Source organism: Falco cherrug, chromosome 7, assembly GCF_023634085.1.
Source record: "Falco cherrug isolate bFalChe1 chromosome 7, bFalChe1.pri, whole genome shotgun sequence".
NCBI classification, from domain to species: Eukaryota; Metazoa; Chordata; class Aves; order Falconiformes; family Falconidae; genus Falco; species Falco cherrug.
In genome coordinates this window covers 17963838-17985224 of record NC_073703.1, presented here as the reverse complement: position 1 = coordinate 17985224, position 21387 = coordinate 17963838, and the positions used below count along the sequence as shown (strand labels likewise).

The following is a 21387-nucleotide window of genomic DNA, read 5'->3' as shown; positions in this document are numbered from 1 at the left end:
TTTCACAAGTTTTAATTTTATGGGTTTAGGCCTGATTGGGAGAAGTGTGTCTTCCAATGGGTTACATCCTTTTTGATACGTCTTATTCAACTCATATGCTGGTTTTGGCTGGGGCGGAGTTAATTTTCTTCATAGTAGCTGGTATGGGGCTGTGCTTTGGACTCAGTGTTGAAAACAGTGTTGATAACAGAGGGATGTTGTAGTTCCTGCTGAGCAGAGCTCACACAGAGCCAAGGCCTTTCTGCCTCTCACACCCCAGCAGCGAGCAGCCTGGGGGGGCAGCAAGAAGTTGAGAGGGAACACAGCTGGGACAGCTGAGCCCAACTGGCCCAAGGGATATTCCACGCCATAGAACATCATGCTCAGCACATAAAGCTGGGGGAAGAAGGGGGGGCGGGGGGAAGGTGTGTGTGTGTGTTTGTTTGTTTGTTTGTAAGTGATGGCATTTTGTCTTCCCAAGTAACCGTTACATGTGGTGCAGCTCTGCTGTCCTGGAGGTGGCTGAACACCCGCCTGCCCACGGGAAACAGTGAACGAATTCCTTGTTTTGCTTTGCTTGTGTGCATGGCTTTTGCTTTACCTATTAAACTGTCTTTATCTCAAACCGCCAGTTTTCTCACTTTCACTCTTCCGATTCTCTCCCCCATCCTGACATGGGGGAAGTGAGTGAGCAGCTGTGTGGGGCTGGAGTGATACCACAACAACCCAGCAGATATTGACAGTTATTCCCAGAATGACTGAAATAACAGTCAGGTTTGTTTTCTTAAAGCTAAGTGTCTAGTCTAAATCTATGATAAAAGGATGGAGATGTATTTTTACAGAGTGTGCTGGAAATTGGGGTAGTCATATACCCTGCTTCTGTCAACGGCACAGTTGAAAAATGATCTTGGAATGACCCACAAGTGAGTAAGTGTTTTGAAAAGGTTTGATCCAGTGGATGAGAAATACAGGGTACCATCTGTGAGACAGGTGGTGTAGCACCATATTAACTTGAAGCTGTTGTTTCAAACAGTAAAACCTGAGGCTTTGTTAGAGAACCATGGGTCATGAGTGTTGCAGGGGTCAGCATCCAGGAAAACACTGGGTTGCCAGGATTTGTACAGAGGCAGATGAGGAGATAATTTTTGCTCAGTGTTCATATTCGATGGCAGTTTCTCAGCATAAGTCACCTTCCTTCCCTACTAAGGAGACGGATTTTAATTCAGCTTTTCAACTAGCAGGACAAAGCATTTCAAATTTGTTAAATGTTTGTGGTCAGAGCAAATGTTGCTCAAGATGTGTATTGAAATACATGGATGGTGAGGAGTGAGGAACCGAATGACAAACTGACTTTTGACCTTATTTAGTAAACTGTGGACAGGGAGAAATGAATTCATGTTGACTCTGGAGTATAGTAAAAATTGGAATTTTCATCAATTTCTGCATTAGTGATAATCTTGAGCATAGAAAATATCTTAATGCGTGGCAGAAATAATGAAGTGTGGATAATAAAAATATGAATTGAGAGTAAGAAGACAGTGAGGCTTTGTGGGCAGTTTGTTTTGGTTTTGCCTTTGCTTTTTCTAATATCCAGAGATATGTATGCTAAAACAGAGCCTTAAGGAAATGTCCAAATGACTGTACTTCCTCGCTCATGTTCACATGCGTATGTTTTGGGGTTTTTTTCCTCTGTAGGGAGTGAATTAACACATGACAGAAACTTCTTAGTACATTCATGGCAAGTGCTGTAATGCCATATTGATGAGCATGTAGTAAAGCTGCACTGAATAAGGTACCGGCCGTGGGTTTGCTGAGCAAGGTGTCCAAACCCTGCTGTTCTTCAGAGATGCAACAAAATCTTTGTTTCTCAATCTTGAAAGAGATGAAGAAAACACTGAAGTTGCTAGCTTAGATCAAACTCAAGAAATTCTGACTTTTCCTTTACTATGTGTATTCATGAGGCCTGTTGTGTGTGGGATGTTTCCTGCCCCGGTATTAGGGCACTGTTGGGGTGTAGAGGAATTACAGGTAAAGGCAGGTTAATTAACATTGATAATATACAGCTGTGGGCTGGCTTCAGGGGCAGTGGGCTGGCTGATGTGGATAATGTGCAGCTGTGGCTGGTGCCTGCTAAGTAGTTAAATAGCTCTGAGGGGTATGGAAGAGGAGTTCTGGAGGAAGGGAGACCTGGAAGAAGCAGAGGGAGGACAGAGAGAGTGCCTAGGATGTAGGAGAGACAAGGAGAGGCCCTGGGAAAAGCAGGGGGCCCGGATGAGGAGAGGCTGCCTGGAAGAGGAGCCCAGAGAAGGAAGACTCCGGACGCAACAGAGGCAAGAAGCAGGGTGGGCTGGCCTGAAGAGGATAAAAAAAGAGCATGGACAGCAGATGAACTTTTGAAACTTTGTGGGGGATCAGTGGCTGTGCCGGGGCAAGGTGCAGGAACTACTTATTGAAGTTAATCTGGTACGGGATGGTAAAAGCCTTGTTGCAGCCAGATAGTTTTGATAGTGCTACGACATTGGGGCACCGGTCTCAGGGCTTTAGGACGTGCCCTGCGCTGTGGGCTGCAGCGTGCCTGGTGGCCACCGCCTTGCCCCTGCTGGCAAGCGGCTCTCGGGCAAGGCCAGCTTCTCCTGAAGCAGCGCAGCCACAGGCAGCTGATTCCAAGCCCGTGCTGTCAGGACACTTCAAATTAATTAATTCACAATCATCTGAGTTTTTCCACCAGTCCAATACTAGAGGGATCAGCTACTTCTCGTCCATACACCGCGCTTTTTTTTGTGGGTTGAGGTGTTCTTTGGTGGGACGTTGGTTTTGTTGTGTTTTGTGCGTTTTTTTCTTGCTTTTTCTTTCCCTTAGTATGAAGGTTATTTGTGTGTAACAGCTGGTTGTCCTGGGGCTGCATCTTCAGGTACCCCCCGTGCTGGTGCTGCAGGTGCCTCTGAGCTCCCTCCCCAAGGGCCTGCCCAGGGCTCTGACCTGCGGAATGAAACTCTGTAACTCAGGGTAAGTTACAAAGCAGGTGTGTTTATTGCGATGCCGGGTGCAAGGGGGGTCGCTCCTCCGAACTTGCACGCCTAGCTGTACTCACAATACGTATTTATACAGTGAAGTTGGCTGGCTCTGCCCAAAGTCTACACCTACTAACTAATTATTGGTTAGTTGCTTTCTCGCTTCAATTTAAAGGTACAGCTCACTTTACAATCACCGGGCATGCTGCCCGCGCGGGGGATGCACTCTCTTCGAGGGGGCCACTGGAGTAGGAGGTCGTGATCTCCCACTACCGCACTTAAGTTTATCCTAGTGTCCTCGAGCCTTAGCACTTCCGCAGTTTTTCTGTTAGCGGTTAGCAGGTCCTTGTCGGAAGGCTGACTGACATTCCTGTGGGGCTCACCTCCATCTGCACCGACTGCCCCCCGAGGCGCTGAGCGGGCCGAGCCCCAGCCCTTCTCCCCAGGCAGCGCGGCCCCTGCCCGCCTGCCGATGGCTCCCGATACCTGTGCAGGCAGTTTGAGGGTTTTCACTGTGTTTTCTCGCGTCAGCGCCCTGACGGCCCGGGCGAGGCCCTGCCGGGTGCCGCGGCGGCCGGGCGGGCCCGACCTCGGCGGCGCGGCGCTGCCGCAGCAGCGGGCGGGCCGGGGCGCGGGGCGCGCCGGGCGCTGTAGGCGGCGGGCGGCGCTGGACTACGCTGGCCAGGGTGCCGCGGGGCGCGGCCGCCTGCGCAGGCGCCGGCGCGGGCGGGCCGGGATTGTTTTTGACGGCGTCACTGGCGGCGGCAGCCGGCGGCCCCTCGTCTGCGCCGGGCCCCGCCGGGGGCCGCGCTCAGGTGGACGGCGGGGGGGCGAGGGGGCGGCCGGGGTGCGCGGGGGCTGCCCGCGGCGGGGCGCGGGGGCGGGTGACCGGGCGCTGCGGGGCGGGCGGCGCTGGCCCCGTGCCGGCCCCGGACGCTGGCGCTCGCCCACTCCCTGTTCGCGCATCACCTGCCCCGGCCGCGGCTGATGCAAGGGGGCGGCGGGGGAGCCCCGGGACCCCGCGTCTGCCGGGCTGGGAGGCACAGCCCTGGTGGGCTGCGACATACGGTCACGAAGAACGGTACTTTGGGGAGCGCTGGTGCCGCTGGGCAGCGATAACAAACGCGCGGCACCCCCTGCAGTATCGTACGGCTGTAACCGGGCGCTGTGTCTGCCGTGCAGCAAAGCAGCTGCTGCAGAACTGTGAGTTTTTAGCTGGAACGACGGCGCAGCAGGCGCTGAGATCACCCGTCTCTGCCGGTGCCTTGTTGCTCATCCTTGCCAGTGCTTACCGGGGGGTTTAGTCCAGGGAATCCTCTTCCAAGATGGAAAAACTTCGGGGTTTCTTCAGACTGCCGTGGTTACTCCGAGACTGGTATTTATTCTGCTTTGCAGTGGATAAATAGGATGTAGTACCTCGTTGGGTAACTCGGGATTACGTTATCAGCAATGCATATGGCCATAAGCGTTTGCACCTTGTGCTTCTGGCTGGTGTTTCAGGAAGGTTCGGAAAGGAGTTCACAGCTCTGATGCCCCTCCACAGTACACAGGGGTTGAATTCCTCATGTAACGGTGTTTATTTTATCTCAATAGAAATTTAAAAGGCGCTGTCACTGAGTGTAGGGCGTTTGTGGGCCTACAGTCAGTTTGCATTGAAACTGAAGCACAGAAGAACTTAAACTGTAACTTTCTTTTGAAAAATGGTGGCAATGCTGATACCTAGTGAGAAGCCAAACCGGTGAAGTTGTGTGGATGGGCCAGTTTTTCTGTTTTTCAATCTTTTGGCTTCACCTGACATACAGGAGATGCTGAATACTGTGCTGTATCCTCCACTTATCCCAGATGTTACTGGACTAGCATCCATTAGCATTGTTTTGATTTATTAAGAAGTTTGCAGGCTTCATGTCTGTTCAATTGCTGCTCAAAGCTACTTTTTAAAAATAGCTTCCATTCAGGAAGATGGTGCCAACTTATCCAGCACCTTTGGGCTGGTAGGAAAAGTCACTGGTTCTTAGTGGGTCTCTGTCGTTTGGTGGTGGACAATACCAGCTGGTGAGGATACTGTGAGTAGGTCGGTTTAGCCATTGGGCTCACATTAATCTTCTGTATTTCAGTTAAGGGACCGGATTTGACCTCAGATTTAGTTATGACTGTGTGTATGTTATTGATCTTTTACAGGAATATGGTGTTTAGCTTGATGGTTTAGGAACACTTTACCTAGGTATTTTTCTATTAAAGCTTTTTAGGCTGTTTTGCTCTTTTAGATGTAATTAATTATAATTAATAAAATGCTTTACTTTTGATAACTGTTTTACACATGTATATACGTTTGCTGAATGTGCTTGTAGGAATATAGTGACCCTAGAGATGCCCTTCAGTCTGATGCCATGTTATCTATCATAATTTTGATAAATTTAGCAGTTCTATCCATAAACCTCAATGATTTTGTGATTGCTATTTACTATTCCATTCTTTTTCTTGATATTAAAAACTTTTCTGTTTTGGAGATTGATCACCTGTATGCAGTTATATATGCAGTATTAGTATAATATTCTGATTGAACACAAGATAAATAACTTTTAACTCGAGACCATTTATCAAAGCCAGCAAGTAATAGAAAATGATTATTGTCTGCCTGTTCCTCTGTTGTTTGGTTTTTTTAATATTTTTTGTTTATGTCGATACCCATGTAGTTAGGTCCTGAAGCTTTTGTTTGGGAAGACAGATGTTTAATGATTTGTGGAGCCTGAAGCCGCGGTTATGTGTTCAGTAGAATTGGTTTTGTGCAGTGCTCAGTCACCTGTCAGTCTGTGGTTTGGATGGAGAGGGAGGACAGGATAGCATTTAAGTTGTTAGACAGGGCCAACGATGAAGTGCTGAGTGAGCTAGAGGAAGACAGATGTTATAATGTCCAGTGCAGAATCTGCTCTTAAGTCTTGCCCTTTCAAAACTTGTAAATGCACTTGTATCAATAGATTTTCATTAGGGTGTTTTATTTTTTGGTTGTTGTTGGTTTGGTGTTTTTTGTTTTTTGGTTTTTTTTTGGGGGGGGAGGCGCAGAATCCTATTAAAGGGTTTGCATTAGGTGATTTCATTGTTTTTCATCTAGCACTGAGATGCACTAAAACTTGAATTGCTGTAATTCTGAAACCACAGCCTGAATCTCTTCCACAGCGGAGATCAGACTCTAGTAAGGACTGAGTAGCTGCCTGCACTGTATTTGCCCCAAACTATTTTTTATGGTTACGCAAAAGGCTTGGTTTTCAGTGACAATAAATTTTGTACTTTTACGATCGCTTTATTCACTGAACTGTAGAATAATTAAATGGGGAATGTTTTTATGCTGAAAAGACTTCTTAAAAGATAATTTCAGATCACTAGTACAGTTCTTGCAACATAGCCAGTGATGTTTCCGATAGGTGGCAAGTTCTAGTGCCGGGAGTTACCTTCCTCTAAAGGAATGCTGTTGCTGAGTGCCTGATCAAATTCAAAATTTAATGACAGCAAGCAGATGTTATGTCTCATGAGAACGCTGGAACACAGTCTTTGCCATTTGGGCATTTGTTGTTTTGATGATTGAAGTAGTATGATTTCAAAAAGATAATGATTTAAACAAAATGTTGATGATTGCATACAGTATGATTTTAAAAAAGCCCACAAACAACCCAAAACAACACATATACGCCTCCCAACCCTGATGTTCCCTAGCTGAGATTCCAGGGAAAGCACTAATGAATGAATAAAAAGATCTGAAGGAAAATGCCAACCATATTTTTATATATATATGTATATATATGGCTTTATAATAAATGGAAATCCAGTTTCTCTCAAAGTTTGATACCTAAGTTGATTGATTGTGAATATTTTTGCTTTATAAACTGTGGTTGTGATTGTCATCATTGCATTTTTCAGAGAGGAACCCCCAAATATGTTAGTTGAAGTCAATGAGGAAGTGTTGTATTAGCAAAACATAGGATAACTACTATAATGCTGAGATATGAGACGAATGTTTACTGTATTTTGTAAGTAACTTTAAATGGAATCGGAAGTTTTGTGTTTTGTTGTGCAAATTAATAGCCACACTGGTATCTTCAGATGTTCTAATTCAAGGGGTGTGTGTATTTTCTGTGTTAACAAACTGGGAGTAAAGACAGGGTGGATAATAGAGAGTAAATAAATTTAAACAAATCAGTAAGAACACAGAGAAAGCACCTGAGGTAACTAAGGGTGGGAAATAAAGCAGCTGTCTGAAGTTCTCAGAACTCTCTGCATTGTCAGCGTAATTGTTGTTTTATAGAAGCTTCATTGATCCATGGTTTCTTTTGCTGTTTTATTACATTGGATGCAAAACTCAACACAATTGATTGGACATTGTTCTATTTGGGGGATTTTTTTGTTTTTACCCCCAAGATAAATCCTATAGTAAATTTTATTTAACAACTTGATATAGTTTCATTTTAAGGAAAAAAGAAATGGATTAAATTTCTTCTTAGTTTTTCTGTTACATAAGAACTTAAAAAAATAATCTGAGTGTGTAACAATAATGAATACTCTGTATTCTTCGTACAGGAGAAAAAATAAACAGGCAACTGCAGCAAGCAGACTGTTTCCTGAAAATAGCAACCAAAGTAATCCAGTGGTATTGTAAGAAGTAAAATTTGTACTTCAGGGTTTTTTGTTCTGTTTTTGTACTCTCCAGGTACTCTCTCAGTGTTCTTCAGAATCAGTATATTTGAGAGCACTTGAAAGGAGTCGAAGAAATATGAACCGGTGTTTTGCCTAGCAGTTGAAGAGAGAATTAGTTCCAAAAGATCCTAACTTGTGTCTTCTCAAAAAACCCACGGTGTTGTTCTTGAATGAACTGTAGTTCCCGTGCATGTAACGAGGCAGAGAAGACTTTATCTACTGAAAATGTCTTAAACATGGTGCTACAGAATATTTTAGGTTTGATTATTGATTTATTGGCTAGCCTTGTGTGTGTTTTTAGCTAGTGTAAGGAGCTTTTTGGCTGGTTGAAATAGGTGTGTACCTAGCAAAACCTTATTTGCTCCAAGTATAAAAAAGATAATAGGGAATATGTACAAAATAATATATTTTCTTTCTAATATTTTATTCTTTTTTTTTTTAATTCCAGAATAATAGTTTGTGAGTTAGTGTAGTGTTCTTTAATGTCATGATTTGGATTAGTCTGCTTGCTTTGTTTGTTTTTTTCAAGAACGGTGAAGTTACATATCTTGCGTGTTAAAAGAATCTACTTTTGCTTGCAGTGTGCTTTGAAAATGTCTGAAAACTCCAGTGACAGTGACTCATCTTGTGGCTGGACTGTCATCAATCATGAGGTACGCAATTTCAAATTAATAAAGTTCTGTCAGGTTTAAGACTAGCCATATATAGTAAAATATTATTTCAACTTTGTAGTTCTTGTGTTGCATAGATCTTGCATATCAACAGGGAATATAGAGGAGAGATTTAGTTTTACAGTTTTTTTTCTTTATAAAGGTGTGTATCCTTTGCTATAACTGATATAAGTTTTGTTATTTAAAAGAATAATTTTTTTCTACAAAGGTTTTAGTTTGAAGAACTGCCAGAAAGCTAGTGAGATGCTCCCCTCTGTTCTGTCTTCCCTGAAGACATTGACATTCTATGTAATTTGTCTGTTGTTGCTAATATATTTCTTCTTTTCCTTTCAATTCCTGTGCCCCGCCCCGCACCCCCCCCTCCAAAAAAAAATAAATTGTTGGGAATAATGGGCAGGAAAAATACCTCATGCAGAAGGGAATGATTCCATTGATTCCATGATTTCTCCAGGACTTTTCTACCACTAATGTGTCTGATCCTAGCTTCAACAGTTACTGCTTAGGAACAGCCCACTGTCCTTACATTCTTTCTTTTTTATTGCGAAAAAATAGGATAGAGGCAAGTTTATAGTCGATGACTGGAATATTAGAAGAAGGCATTTTCAAGGCTTATGCAAATGCTACAGTTTGTACATAACTGACTGCTTTTGTTCCAGGCTGGAATAGGCTCTGTCTTTGAATTTTGCTTCTGAGCTCAGGAGGTTGAGGGCTGCCATAAAGACGTCTGTGAGAGATGCTGCCTCTAATCTTCTGTAATTCCTCGCCTGGTGTATGGATGCATAGGCTGTTTGGAGAAAGATGCACATGCATCTATTGGGTCTTATTTGTATGACTTAAAGCAGTTTCATTTGTGCGGAATTCTGCGTTGAAAAGGAAAGATACGGGGGGAGTTTGGAGGGTCTGGGATCTCCAAAAACAGGTTTTGCAAAGACTGGTTGGGAATCCTTGGGAAGGGTTACGTTACAGAGAGTATGTAGTTATATATTCCATACTTAAGATGCTGAATTTTTCCTAGGCTTTCTTGCCTCAAATTGGGGAAGCTATAGTGAGCAAAGAAGTGCTAACATTTGACTAGGTTTATTGGGAAATGAAGGTGATGGGAGAGCAGGGCAGCTCTCTGTACTGTAAGGTCAGGAATGAGAATTGTAGCCATTTCTGTGATACGTGAGAGCTTGCTGTACTTGTGCTTGAAGGCTGAGAGGCTTGGACATGGGTGAGAATTTTGAAGTGACTTTCTTTTGTGTTTTCCAGGGACACGCAGGAGCTTTTAGTATGAGTTCTTTGCAATTCATGTTGGAATTCTGGGTTTCCTTGGCCCTATTTTTCAGACAGGAGAGCACAGGGCATGAAATGTGTAGAAATAACCTGGATGTTGGCACCTTGTGGAGGAGGAATTCCTGTGGCAGTGCAGGACTGAGTTAGTGGCAGCAACTAAGAGATTTTTTTTTTCTATTAGGCAAACTGTCATTGAAGAGGTATTTTCCATAAGGAAATACATAAAAGCAATCTAATTATTCTGTAAGGAAGTTGTAATGGTAGATTGTGTGGCAGCAGGTGGAAAAAGCCAAGAGACTGTGTGCAAGGAAAAAAAGCTGTTCTTCATTCAAAATATTTGTTGCCTTTGAAGCCCTTTTCAGTTGCTGTGTGGAGCTCTATTAAATATGTATGACTTCAGTTGTGTTTCTGTTCATCTTTTGATCTCTGCTATAGTTTCGTTTGTTAGGAATACTTTTATTTGGGATAAAATGCTGGAATTCCTTCATTCTTTGTTCAAGTCTTGGGGTATAGGTAGTTGTAAAGTCACTATTACGTTTGTGTAGCCCTGGTTTGTGTGTTTGTGTTTCCTGTCTTCTGATTGACTAGTTGTATAAAGTGACAGTAACTTCATTAAGACATGAGTAAATTTTAATTCCTAGTAGAAAAAAGCTGGAGACAAAAGAAAAAAAGTCAAGCGATGAAAGGTCTGTTGGGATGGGCTTTGTTGCTGCCTAGGTGTCTACAGGGTAGGCTTCTGAATCTCTCATAGTTTCTAAGTTTGCATTGTATAGATTAAATCAATACAATCAATGGAAGTCTGGAGAGCGGTAATTCTTATGCTAAGGTCAACACTTATTTGATCAAATGATTTGCTGTCTTGATTCCACTGACTGTATTGATTGTAAAGGTGCCTTCAGCAATTTGCTCAGGTGTAGATGCTTGAAGTTAGGTAAGGTTAATGTTTGATCTTACTTTCCCCTGGCAGTGAACAGCACAGGCTTAAGTTGCTCGGAGGCTCTGCCTATTGGTGTGGACCTCCGGGATGCTTTTTTCCTTTAGTCCTCAGGATTTTTTTATCTCTCCAGATCTTGGCTGATGTGTGGGTGTAGTATGGTTTGAGGTTGTTTTGTTTTGTTGTGGGTTTGTGGGTTTTTTTAGTTATTTAGCGTTGTCTTGTAAACTGAGCAGGTTATTGAGACAGAATCCTCAGAGCAAATGGGTTAACTGTTTTCCTGGAATGACACTTACATATTGCCTGGCTATATTTTCTTGTTGCCTGCCCCAGAACGTTTTTGAGGAACGATATTTGAGATGTTTCATTCATAGGAGGAAAACAGGAAAAAATGGGAAGAGATCATGGGTAGTGATCAGCTGTTTGTCCTTCACTGCATGCTCTCCTATTTGTGGATTATAATGAAAATCTGGGTAATTTGAAAGGCAAGCTTCTGATTGTACTGAAGTCTTCAAGGTACAGTCCAGTTTCAAAAGCGCAAGAGATGTGGTTTGTAGCTTATAAATACTGGGCCGTGGTTACATTTCTGTGGGCAGCAAGGTGGCATTTAAGAGATGATTAAAACTTCTTTTCCTTTTGGGTTGGATGGCAGGTTGGGAATCCTGTCACTAAGGGAGAAGCAGTAAACTCGCTCCAGTCCTCAAGGCCAGGTGGGATACAGGAGCACACAGTTTGCTGGACTTTACAGACTTCAAAGTGGAAGGATTTAGGAGCTGGCTGCAACAGTTGGCTTATTCAGCTGTGAATTGCAGACTGTTTTCATACTTGGGATGGTTATTTTATACTGTAACTGAAAAAAAATTATGCAGTCTAAATAAGTTAACGTAACACAAGGTTATTGGAGGGCAGGGGTTTGTCTAGCCAAAGCAGAAGAGATTTCTGTGGTGTAGAGATTTGGTGTTCCCAGTTATTCTTCCCTAATTAAAAGAAATAAAATAATTCTGCTCAGGATGGGAAAAAACTTTTGTTTAAGAGCTTCCATTGTGGGCATTCTCCTGGCAAGACAGCTTTGAATCTGAGTATGAAGAAGGTGGAATGAATGGGACAGCGAGATACCCTTCACACACTCGTTACCCAGGGAGGGGGTGACATGCAGACTACTGTGTAATTCAGGGAAATGATCTGGATAATCAGGAAAGGGATAGAGCTAAGGATTAGGCAGATTTGGAATACTGCAGTAGTACTTTCTCATGTATTATGGCGACCTGCATAGATGATGACACAACAGAATCAGTTTCTGGATTTGTTTCGTCATTTACAAAGGCCCTGAGTTAAGAGGGGCCGGAGATGGCAGTGGGCTGGGTTGTGGTTGCAGAGAGCTGACAGCTGTGCATGCTGCATTTGGTATTTTAGTTAAAACTTCAACCTGTTTTCAGCTATATTCCTGATGTTTGTCTTGTTTTGCAGCCTGGGCAACCTGAATTTTTGTTACTCTTTGCTCTCTTTCTTCTTCACAGCTTAAGAAACAGAAGTAATGGTTCTATTAAAACAGAGGACAATTGTCACAGAATAAATCTATGTACCTGCCTATAAAACCCAACCATGCAACCCCCCCCAAAGAGTTTTATATTTTCATTCCTGAGATTTCACTCAGATTTCAATATGTTACTTAGGAGTAGTGAATTTCTGCAATACATTTGAGACTAAAATTGTGATACTTTTATAGTCAAAAGAAAAAAACCCTGCCAACTGTCAAATTGCTAAAGCAGGTAATTTTTGCAGCCTTTTAAAAAGGAACAGAACTTTGTAATGTGATTGTAGAATATAGCTTAAGCAACTCTTTCTGAGGTGTCTAATCTTCCTGAAGTACAGTCTCCTCTTAAAAATGAAAGCATGCATGTTTGCTTGAGCCCTGAAATGAGGCATCTAGGGAAACTGATCTGGAAGTATTACTACTACTGTAATTTCACACCTGCTGTTGCAAAAATAACTATCTCTGTTTACAAAAACAGCTCAAGTTATTTATGGATCGGAGTGACTTAGTATTTTTCAGTTAAGGTTTTGCATGTTTCTGGTTCTCTAATAATGTTGTATTCCATCAGTTCTTTTAAACAAAGATTACAATATGAAGATTTAAAACGTAGAGCTGTCAACTCTATTGCTCGACTTTAGTGCCCTGCAGTGTCCAAGTGTTTATCTTCAGCGTCTGATTTGCTCTGAGGTTGTTGCTGACTGGCAGCTGACTGATAGCTAAGGCTTCTCTCTGGATTAAAGAAATTCAATTTAGAGACTGTGTAAATACTTGTTTTCCTGGTGTCAGAGATGTACTACTATTAAATCAGCCATTCAAGTTTGCTTGTAGTAGTAGTACTTCCCAGGGTTCATGGTGGTACTCTTGGAAGCTCCTCTTTGGGGAGGGTGTGTGTATTTACAAACAATTCATGGACATGTGTGCAAGAACTAGATCCCATATTCAAACTCATTTGACAACCTCCTCTGTTTCTCTGTATTATATTTATAAATAGGTCTATTGAAGCTAATAGAAAATTGTAATTTTAAATACTTAGCATAGTTGTTAACTGATGCCTAAATTGCACCCTCCCCTCTGCCCCGAATTGCCGTCCTCTGCCTTTTTTCAATCGTGATCATAAGTACTAAACAGTAACAGTTGTTACCCTCTAGGTAATTACCTGATTACTTGGGTTTGATCTTGCTTTTCTTTGCTTAAAATCTTAATCCATTTTAAAGGTTATTGTTCTCTTCTGTTTTTGTCTTAATTTCTGTTTTCTTTGTAACCCTTTCTTTCTGCTTTACGGATGGAAACCCCAATAACTGTGATGTCTGTTTAAAACTCTTAAACTCCAGGGTTCTGACATAGAGACAGTGATTTCAGAAAATGGAAGCACAAATGATAACCACGAGTTTGTTTCGGAAGAATATGTTTCTTTGCAAGAAGAGGAGCAACCAATTGATTTGCAAGGTAAGACAGAGGAGCAGTTCCATAAAACAGGTAAGTATCTGTTGTAGCATTAGCACAAAATGAATATTTTTAATAAAGTTTGTATACTATGTAGGCCTCTGTCAAAGTACTTGCTTCATCAGTGTTACAGAAAATATTCAGTCATTGACTTCATAAAAGTATTTTTTCTTGAAGTAGTTGAAATCAGCAGTATGTCTTTTATTTTGTCAATACCTTAGATGTGCTCCAGAATAGTATGCACTGGTGTTGCTGGAGATAGTTTATAGAGGTGCTGTTGAAAAAAGAAGTATTCCTTAACATCATTAGGTCAAGTAAGAGTAATTTGGAAGGGACCATCAATGCTTTTACACCTAAAAAATTACATTGTGGCACTGTTAGCATTTCTTGATTTGGAAGTGTAAGCCTGGTGCATATTAACATAATGAAGATCCTTCCACTTACTTTAATTGCTAAATTTATTACTCAGTATGAGAATACAGATGTGACAGCTTCAGTGTGCAGTTGACTAAATTTGAACTTGGCCATGTTTGGTTGGTTTTTATCTGACTGTGCTTTTCGTTTACAGGTTACTTGCATTATGGCCAGAATGAGCATTTGAATTTAAATATCCTTCAAAACGTTGCATTACATAATGGCAAATTAGGTTCTGATGTTTGTTAGAGGGATATTTTAGAAAACCTTCCCTGATATGAGTAGACAACAGAAATCTGTTACAATTTTACATATTTTAATATTATATGGGAATGGACATAGTTTGTGTTTACTGGCTTTAATGCCATGTTTGTTCTGTCCTCTTTTAATTTACACAGCTCAGTGCAACAATGATGAAGAGACACCAGTAGTAGATAATACTCTCTCTGCTTCTGAGGAAACTCAGACAGTTCCAGAGGTAAATTATGTTATATTATACAGAAGCATCTATGAGCCCCATCTGACAATGCTAAGCAATGTTGTGAAAGCGTTGAAATATACAGATTTTTTCCTTTTTTTGAAGCATTGAGTTCTTGCTATTTTTAAAAATGACTTCATTTTGTATGTATCTGAGTAAATTTTACATTGTCCATTTCCTTAGAGAAAGAAAAGAAAAACCCCTGATGACGGGTCCTGTATTGGAACTATTAGTGATGATTCTGACATTGTTACACTTGAAACTCCAAAACTAGAAGAAACTCAAAGTCACGAGGAAGCTCCTGCTGATGGTGAAGAAGCTCCAAGTTCAGAGGATTTTAATATGGGTTCCTCCTCGAGCAGTCAGTATGCATTTTCCCATATAGAAACTGGTAAGAGCAATAAATTACTGAGCAACTCTGCAAAAATGTCACTAGGGAAAAAAAGCCAAAACCAGAAAACCTTTGTTTAGGGAACCTTCTTTGTGTGGAGAGGGGAAAAAATTGGTCTTGTTCAATACATGTCCAAGTATTTGCTGTCTCTAGGACAACTCCAGTTGCCCTAACTCGAAAATTTGTCCAAATATGTCTTCAGTCTTCTTATTTGAAAGTGTTCTCTCCCATTGTGTATTCACTATTCTAAATAAGAAGTAGTAAATTTCTAGCATATTTTTGAGAATTAAAATTACTTTCAGTGCATAGAATAATTGCCAAGACAAAACCTACAATGTTTTGGGATTTTATAGAGTTGGCGTAAGTAACCAGCAACTGGGAGAGAATTGACTTTTTGGGACCATGAGGACTAATAGCAGCATGAGTACAAAAACTTGTGCTTACTTTCATAGCTATGTTAGAATATATATATTTGGGTGTTTTAAGATACTCCCAGTACTTGGCAGAAATACGGAATGAGTGATATTCAGGTGGAAGGATATGAATATTTGGCCAATTAAAAACAAAACAAAAAAACCCAACCCCAACAAACTGAAACAAAAAACTTTCCCTGTTGTGTTATTCTTCTCTAGTTCTCTGGTCTTCCTTTTAATTTTTTTTTGGCTGCTTATTTGTTATCTTTTCTCTTTATTCTCTATAACACTTCCGTGTTGGTGATTTTTACTTTTCAAACTAAGTTTATTGCAAGAGTTTTTTCTTAAAATACTGGTTTATCTTAGTGTTAGAATAAAGCGGCATTAAATGTTCATGTATCTGTGTAGTATCCATTGGAATCTGAAGATGACAGCTTAGCATCTGATCATGACTAGTGATGATTTGTAACGAAGATGTTGCCTTCTCTAAGTCTTCTGGATGGCTTGATTTTTAATGTAAAATTTAGTTGATTTTCAGTTTTGTTTTAGGGCTGAGTTCTAAAAGTGCTTTTTTCCCCCCCCCCCTATGTTTTTGTACACAAAAGTCAGTTGGCTGGAGAAGCTGAGGAAGATTCCTGGTTGTGTAAGGGGATGGGGAAATGAGGTGAAAGAGCATGTGTCTCACAGTCTTCCTTTCCAAGGTGGTGTGATTAAATTTGATCAGCTTCTGTAAAGCTGATTGCTTATGGATTGCATGGAGTGTTCTTAAAATTATCAGTAACAATCTGTCTTGATTGTATAGTAGCAATATTCCAAACAGAAGCTGACAGCCAGTCCTCGCTGAGGAATTTTGCTAAGCTGTCAGTGTTTTATTTGCTTTTTTGAAATATGGTAAGCTTACATGTAAATTTGGAATGGGCATCAGTAAGCTTTGTAATACATTTTAATGTGTATGTTTGGCCATTTAAATGAATGGTTCTTGTTGGATTCCAGATTCATGTGTGACTGGCAAAAAGAATGTCTTCCTTCTAACTTAAGCTGATTTCAGCCTGGTCTTTAGTGGTGTGCATTTGATTGACCAAGTAGTACAGAAGATGTCTGGGGTACTTCTGCATTTATTTTAAATGCCAAAGTTTTAGCTGTCAAAACTTTCATGCCACTTTTTGGCAGTGGAGATCTTTGCTATCCATTTCCTGTTCAGTTTTCTGTTGTGCTGGAAAATGAAGAGCTTCAGATTTTGCTAATGTAGATACTAAAACATCTTACAAGGATTTTTCTGCCACTTCTACTTGCAGACCAATTCCTGTTTTGGGCTGTCTTCACTGCGTAAACAGAAATGTTTTTAATATTGCTTCATGAATGAAGTGAACTAGCAGAAGCGCTCATGTACTGAGCTAAACCTCATCTAGGCTTGAGTCGTACCTATGCAGAAACATCAAAGAAAACCGTATTCTTAATCGACATTGCTACTTCCCCTAGTTTTCTAGTGTAGACCTGACACTTCCAAATCATAGCAGAAATTAGAATTTTGGACTGCTATTGTGGTCATGCTTTGTTTCACTTGTACTCCTTTTTATCCTGTGAATAATTGTTCAGAGTACAGCTTTGTACTGAATTCTTACAGCAGCTGTAAGGCAGCTGTAAGCTGCCTGAAAGTGTAATACTGTTGACAACTTGCCAGTAAGTGCTTATAAATGGCTCTTAAGTGTCTTACAGCTTTTTTTCTCTTTGCTTTCTGATTGTCTGTTTTTTTTCCCTTTCCTATTCTTTGCTGTCCGGTGTATATCAAAGAGTTCCCCATTTGTCTAGAAGCAGCTTGTTCCTTAATCACTTTTGTATTCCACATGCGTAAGCTTCTTTTGGTTGTTGAAAAAACCCTAAAAAAACCCCAAATAAACCGTAATAACACCTGTCTTACATATGTCTGGTATAATCCTTTATAATGTCTGACCTCTGCAATTTAGTGAAAATACCTCTGTCCTGACTTAATTTCTGAATGCTTGTATTTGGGAAAGTATGCATCTGCTTAAATGACTGATTCTAAAATAGTGTCCTTTTTTGCCAAGCTATATGAATTCATTTACTAATCTGCATGTCAAGTCGTGGTTGAAGTGATTTGTCTTTATTGCAATGTCTGCTTGGTCAGTCTGGTTTGACTAATTGACTCAAATGGATTTGTTTTTTAGTAAGAGGGGAAGTTACCTTTCATTGTCTGACGTGATGCTTGTCCGTGGAGTCAGAAATTAGACATGTATTCCAGATACTAATTGGTAATCTTTCCTGGGGTTGATGCAATCAATTCTGTTAAGTTGGAATTTGCTTTAAATGAAGAATCTTAATTGGTAACGCTTTTTATAGACAATGGCTAGCACTGCTTGGCATTCTTGTCTGTTCAGCGACGTGTGCGTGGCTTCGCTCAAACTATTTTTGGTTGTGAAACGTTCAAGGCCAGTAACTGTATTTATACTTTCACGTTTGAGTGATGATCTCTGGTATGAGAATGAACAACCGTATTTCTAGAAGGGGCATTAGCATTGTGTAATTGCAGGCATCAGATTTAGTGTCCGAGCAGGAACACTTTGTCATGTGCTAGAGGCTTCATTGATCACATTAAATCTATTTCAGGCATGTGAATTAGGTACGTGAACATACTTGAAAGCTGCTTTTTCACCCTGATGCTGCTCACCCTTGATATTGCCTTACACTGGAAAACGATGCTTTCAAAGGAAGGAGATTAAATAATCGTTACTTACATGCTGGATTGTACACATTTATTTCCAGTGTATGCAGCAAGCATTTACCACTAATAGCAACAAGCAATTACAGCCCTGATGTTACTTTCCCAGTTAGAATATATGACTTTTGGGCCAAAGAAACATGAACATACAAGTGGTATCATAAATACCATTTTACAAAAATGCTATTTTTTATGGGTAGAATTTGTTCTTACCTCAAATCTTGGCCATTTCAATCTTCCAAAGCATCAGTCAGGTAATAGAAGCATTTTGGATTCAGAGTGTTAGGGAAGGACAAACACAGAAGCACCTGAGTAGTTGGTTCTTCTCCTGCGCAGTAGTTGTTGAAAAAAGCTTTTTTGAAAAGTGGGTTAAGATGTTAATAGGTAGTATATGGTAGATGCTAAAAGTAAACAAAATTATATGTATTTAAATAAATTTGCAATGCAAAGATTTGGATATTTATAATACCTACATTGATGGAACTTTAATAAAATTCTGTCTGCAGCTTTATGGAAGTCACAGAATGAAGTTTTTTGAGAGAATATAATAGAACCATGTCTGTCTTGTAGCAGGGTTGCTTTTAGCAAGCCTTTATGTTGCTCTTGTATTATTAAATAGTTCAGTCTCAATATCTGTAAGAGAAGAAAAACTGAATTCTTAACCTTTCTGCTTCACAAGAATTTGGAGTCAGTACATGTAGATGTTTTAAGAGGCAGGATTGTCTGAAAGAGAAACACTTTCTAATGAAGGAATGATGAGGTATGGCGGAAGTGCCATACGCTTTTTTTTGCTGATTTCTTGATTCAATTCCTTTTAAGAAACAAATTTTTAACTTCGGAGATGGAGCATGATGGCCAGCATAAACTATTACATTGAGAATTTTTGTTAATGTTCTCTAAGACAAGTGCCAAATACGTTTTGCATAAATATGATGGATTTTGGTACTCTGCTTTTTTTTTTTAAAGCAAAAATTAATACATTTTAAAGCCTGTTCTATGCTGGTTTTCAGTTTTTCCATCTCAGGCTAGCAACGATGAATCAAGCAGTGATGAAACTAGCAATCAGTCCAGTCCCACAGTACGGAAACGTCGGGCTAAGAAGAGGCTCATCTCTAGCTCCGAGGCTGAGGGTGGATCACCGGCTGAACCCGAGCCTGAACCTCCCAGAGAAGAGCAGCACAAACGCCAGTTCAGCAGTGGCCTTAACAGGTGCATCATACTGGCTTTGGTGATTGCCATCAGCATGGGCTTTGGACACTTCTATGGTGAGTTTGTAGAAAAAGACATTGAATCAAGGTCTTCTGTAACAACCACCGTTTTATCATGACTGATTTTTTTTCTTGTTCTCTGCTAACAATCTAAACTTAAAAATGAGAAAAAGCAACTGCTAATGTATGGATAATACAAAGAGGCCTTTCGGCAGTGCAGTTGTTTAATATACACTACTTTAATCTTAAAGTAAATAAAAAGAAATTAAATTTTGATTGTCCTTCCAGATAAAAATTTCTTGTTGTTCTCGTAATGCAGTGTGTACCCTTCGATTTTCCCATCTTTTTTTTTTTTTTTTTTTTTTAAATACATTTGTGGTAGTGCTTACCATTCTCAACAGCATTCAGAGAGTTATTTCAGGTTTTTATCCCATATGTGCTTATTTGGTAAATAGAAAAGCAAGGCACACTTTTTACAGGAGTTCATAGTATCAATATTTTCCTCTTTCTGGTGGAGAAAAATACACTGTAGTTGTCCTTGCAGTTCCAGAGTGGCTTAAGAAATCAAGGACAGCAGCAATTTTTCTGTGTTAATGCGTTGCCTAAAGTTAAGCATTACACAGATTGTTACTACATTTAACAGCAGAACTCACTGCAGATCAAAATCTACTTAGTGCAGTCCTGATCTTCTAAGATACATGTATTATGATGAAAATGATAGAGGGCATTTATTTTTAGTAGTAACTTTTCCTGAGTAATTTTATTTTTATATGAAAATGTGCTTTCATAAGAAGACTTGGCGATTGAGTTTGAGACTAGGAATATGATTCTAATTGGATTTGATTTTCATCTGATTGTTAGAGGTCTAAATTTTGACATATATTTTGAGATTTATACTAATTTTCATTTGACCCTAGTATTTTTTTTTGTTCTTAGGTAAACCTGAAGGTAAGAGTTATGAGTGGTGTATTCTGGATGCTGTGCTTGCATTCATATTTACTTCTGAAATTGTGCTATCACACATCCATATATGTATGCATACTTAAATTTCAAAAAATAAATAAATTGGGTCTTAAGAATTACTAGTGTATGTGGGATTATAGGAATGACTAATTTAGTAGTTTTAAAATTTAACAGTTGCTAGCTGGTGTAAAAACTAACTGGTGTGTATTGGCGTGCAAGCAGCAGAGAGCAGCGCGGTGACTAGACCAGTCTTTGGTAGTGCTTTGGGGTGTTAACTTGAGGTTTCAGTTCTGTCAATCATTTTACTGTGTTTAAATTGAGGTTAGTGGTAAATACTGTCCTTTTAAAGAACTTTGAGATCTATGGATGAGAACTACCTTTTGGAAATATACTCAAGAGCCATATCTATATTAAGGGATTCACTCTGACTTGTTCATTCATTGAGGTACTTCTAAACAGGAATTGTCATCGCTGGTGACAGTGATGACAACATTCCCAGCAGAAAGAAGGCAGCTCTGTGTGGCTTTGGGTTTTGCTTCTTCAAGTGAAAGTTCTTTGTGGTTATGTGATAACTAATGTTTCTACCACTAGAAAGGAAATCAAACCCTGCTTTCCATCTTCCTGTTTTCTGTTTGGTTTTTTTAAACATGAACTTCAAAAGAGAAAAGTCCTTCTCCCTGGAGGACTACTTTGTGGTTTTGTGCTTCAGGTTGGAATCAATGTATTCCCCAGCATTTTTTTTAATGCTAGGCTAATTGTCATGTAAGAGGATTGGAAGGGGTTACTTTTTATGAAATTATGTGGGGGGTGTGTGTGTGCAGTTTTTTGTTTTTTTTATCATATGTGTCAGTATCACAATAGTGTTTTCCCTTTAGGTAGAGCTCCAGGACTCCTTTAAGACTTCTAAAGATGTAGAAAGCAACTAGGATTAGGTTTTAATCAATTACTGTTTCCTAATCAGTATTAAACAGAGTTAGCTGGCTTTATGATAGTCTAGGGAGGAGATGTGAAAGAGGAGAAGCTTTCCAGGAAATAGGTAACTGGACAAGCTAAAGTCAGTAAGCCCTTGTCAGAAGAATGCTTCTTATGGACATTTTAGGTATTTAATTTTTTTCTTCAACCAGAACCTGCAAAAGTGAATATTGCTGTAGTGCTAGGGGTTTAGATGGATTCATAAAGAATCTGAAGGATACTGTGAGTTAAGAGTACCAGCTGGAAATACAAACCAATTACTGAGGAATAGTACCTCA

General features: G+C 40.2%; 2 protein-coding genes across 6 annotated transcripts in view; one reads left to right on the top strand and one right to left on the bottom strand.

Annotated features, from left to right (window-relative positions):
* Positions 1 to 809: 809 nt before the first annotated feature.
* PIERCE2 (piercer of microtubule wall 2) lies at positions 810 to 4266 on the bottom strand. Its single transcript, XM_055715892.1, is given in 4 exon segments — positions 810 to 880; positions 883 to 1103; positions 1105 to 1178; positions 4141 to 4266. Coding segments are annotated over 4 exon segments (486 nt in total). The 3' UTR covers positions 810 to 815.
* CCPG1 (cell cycle progression 1) overlaps positions 3687 to 21387 on the top strand; it is a 30190-nt gene continuing 12489 nt past the window's right edge. For 2 of the 5 annotated variants that reach the window (XM_055715229.1, XM_055715228.1), the window contains exons 1-6: positions 3687 to 3805; positions 8258 to 8329; positions 13422 to 13536; positions 14346 to 14425; positions 14609 to 14816; positions 18977 to 19231. In XM_055715229.1, coding sequence (XP_055571204.1) covers positions 8270 to 8329; positions 13422 to 13536; positions 14346 to 14425; positions 14609 to 14816; positions 18977 to 19231 — 718 coding nt within the window. In that variant the 5' untranslated portion in view covers positions 3687 to 3805; positions 8258 to 8269. The other 3 variants (XM_014276985.3, XM_014276984.3, XM_014276982.3) reach the window with 3 other exon arrangements.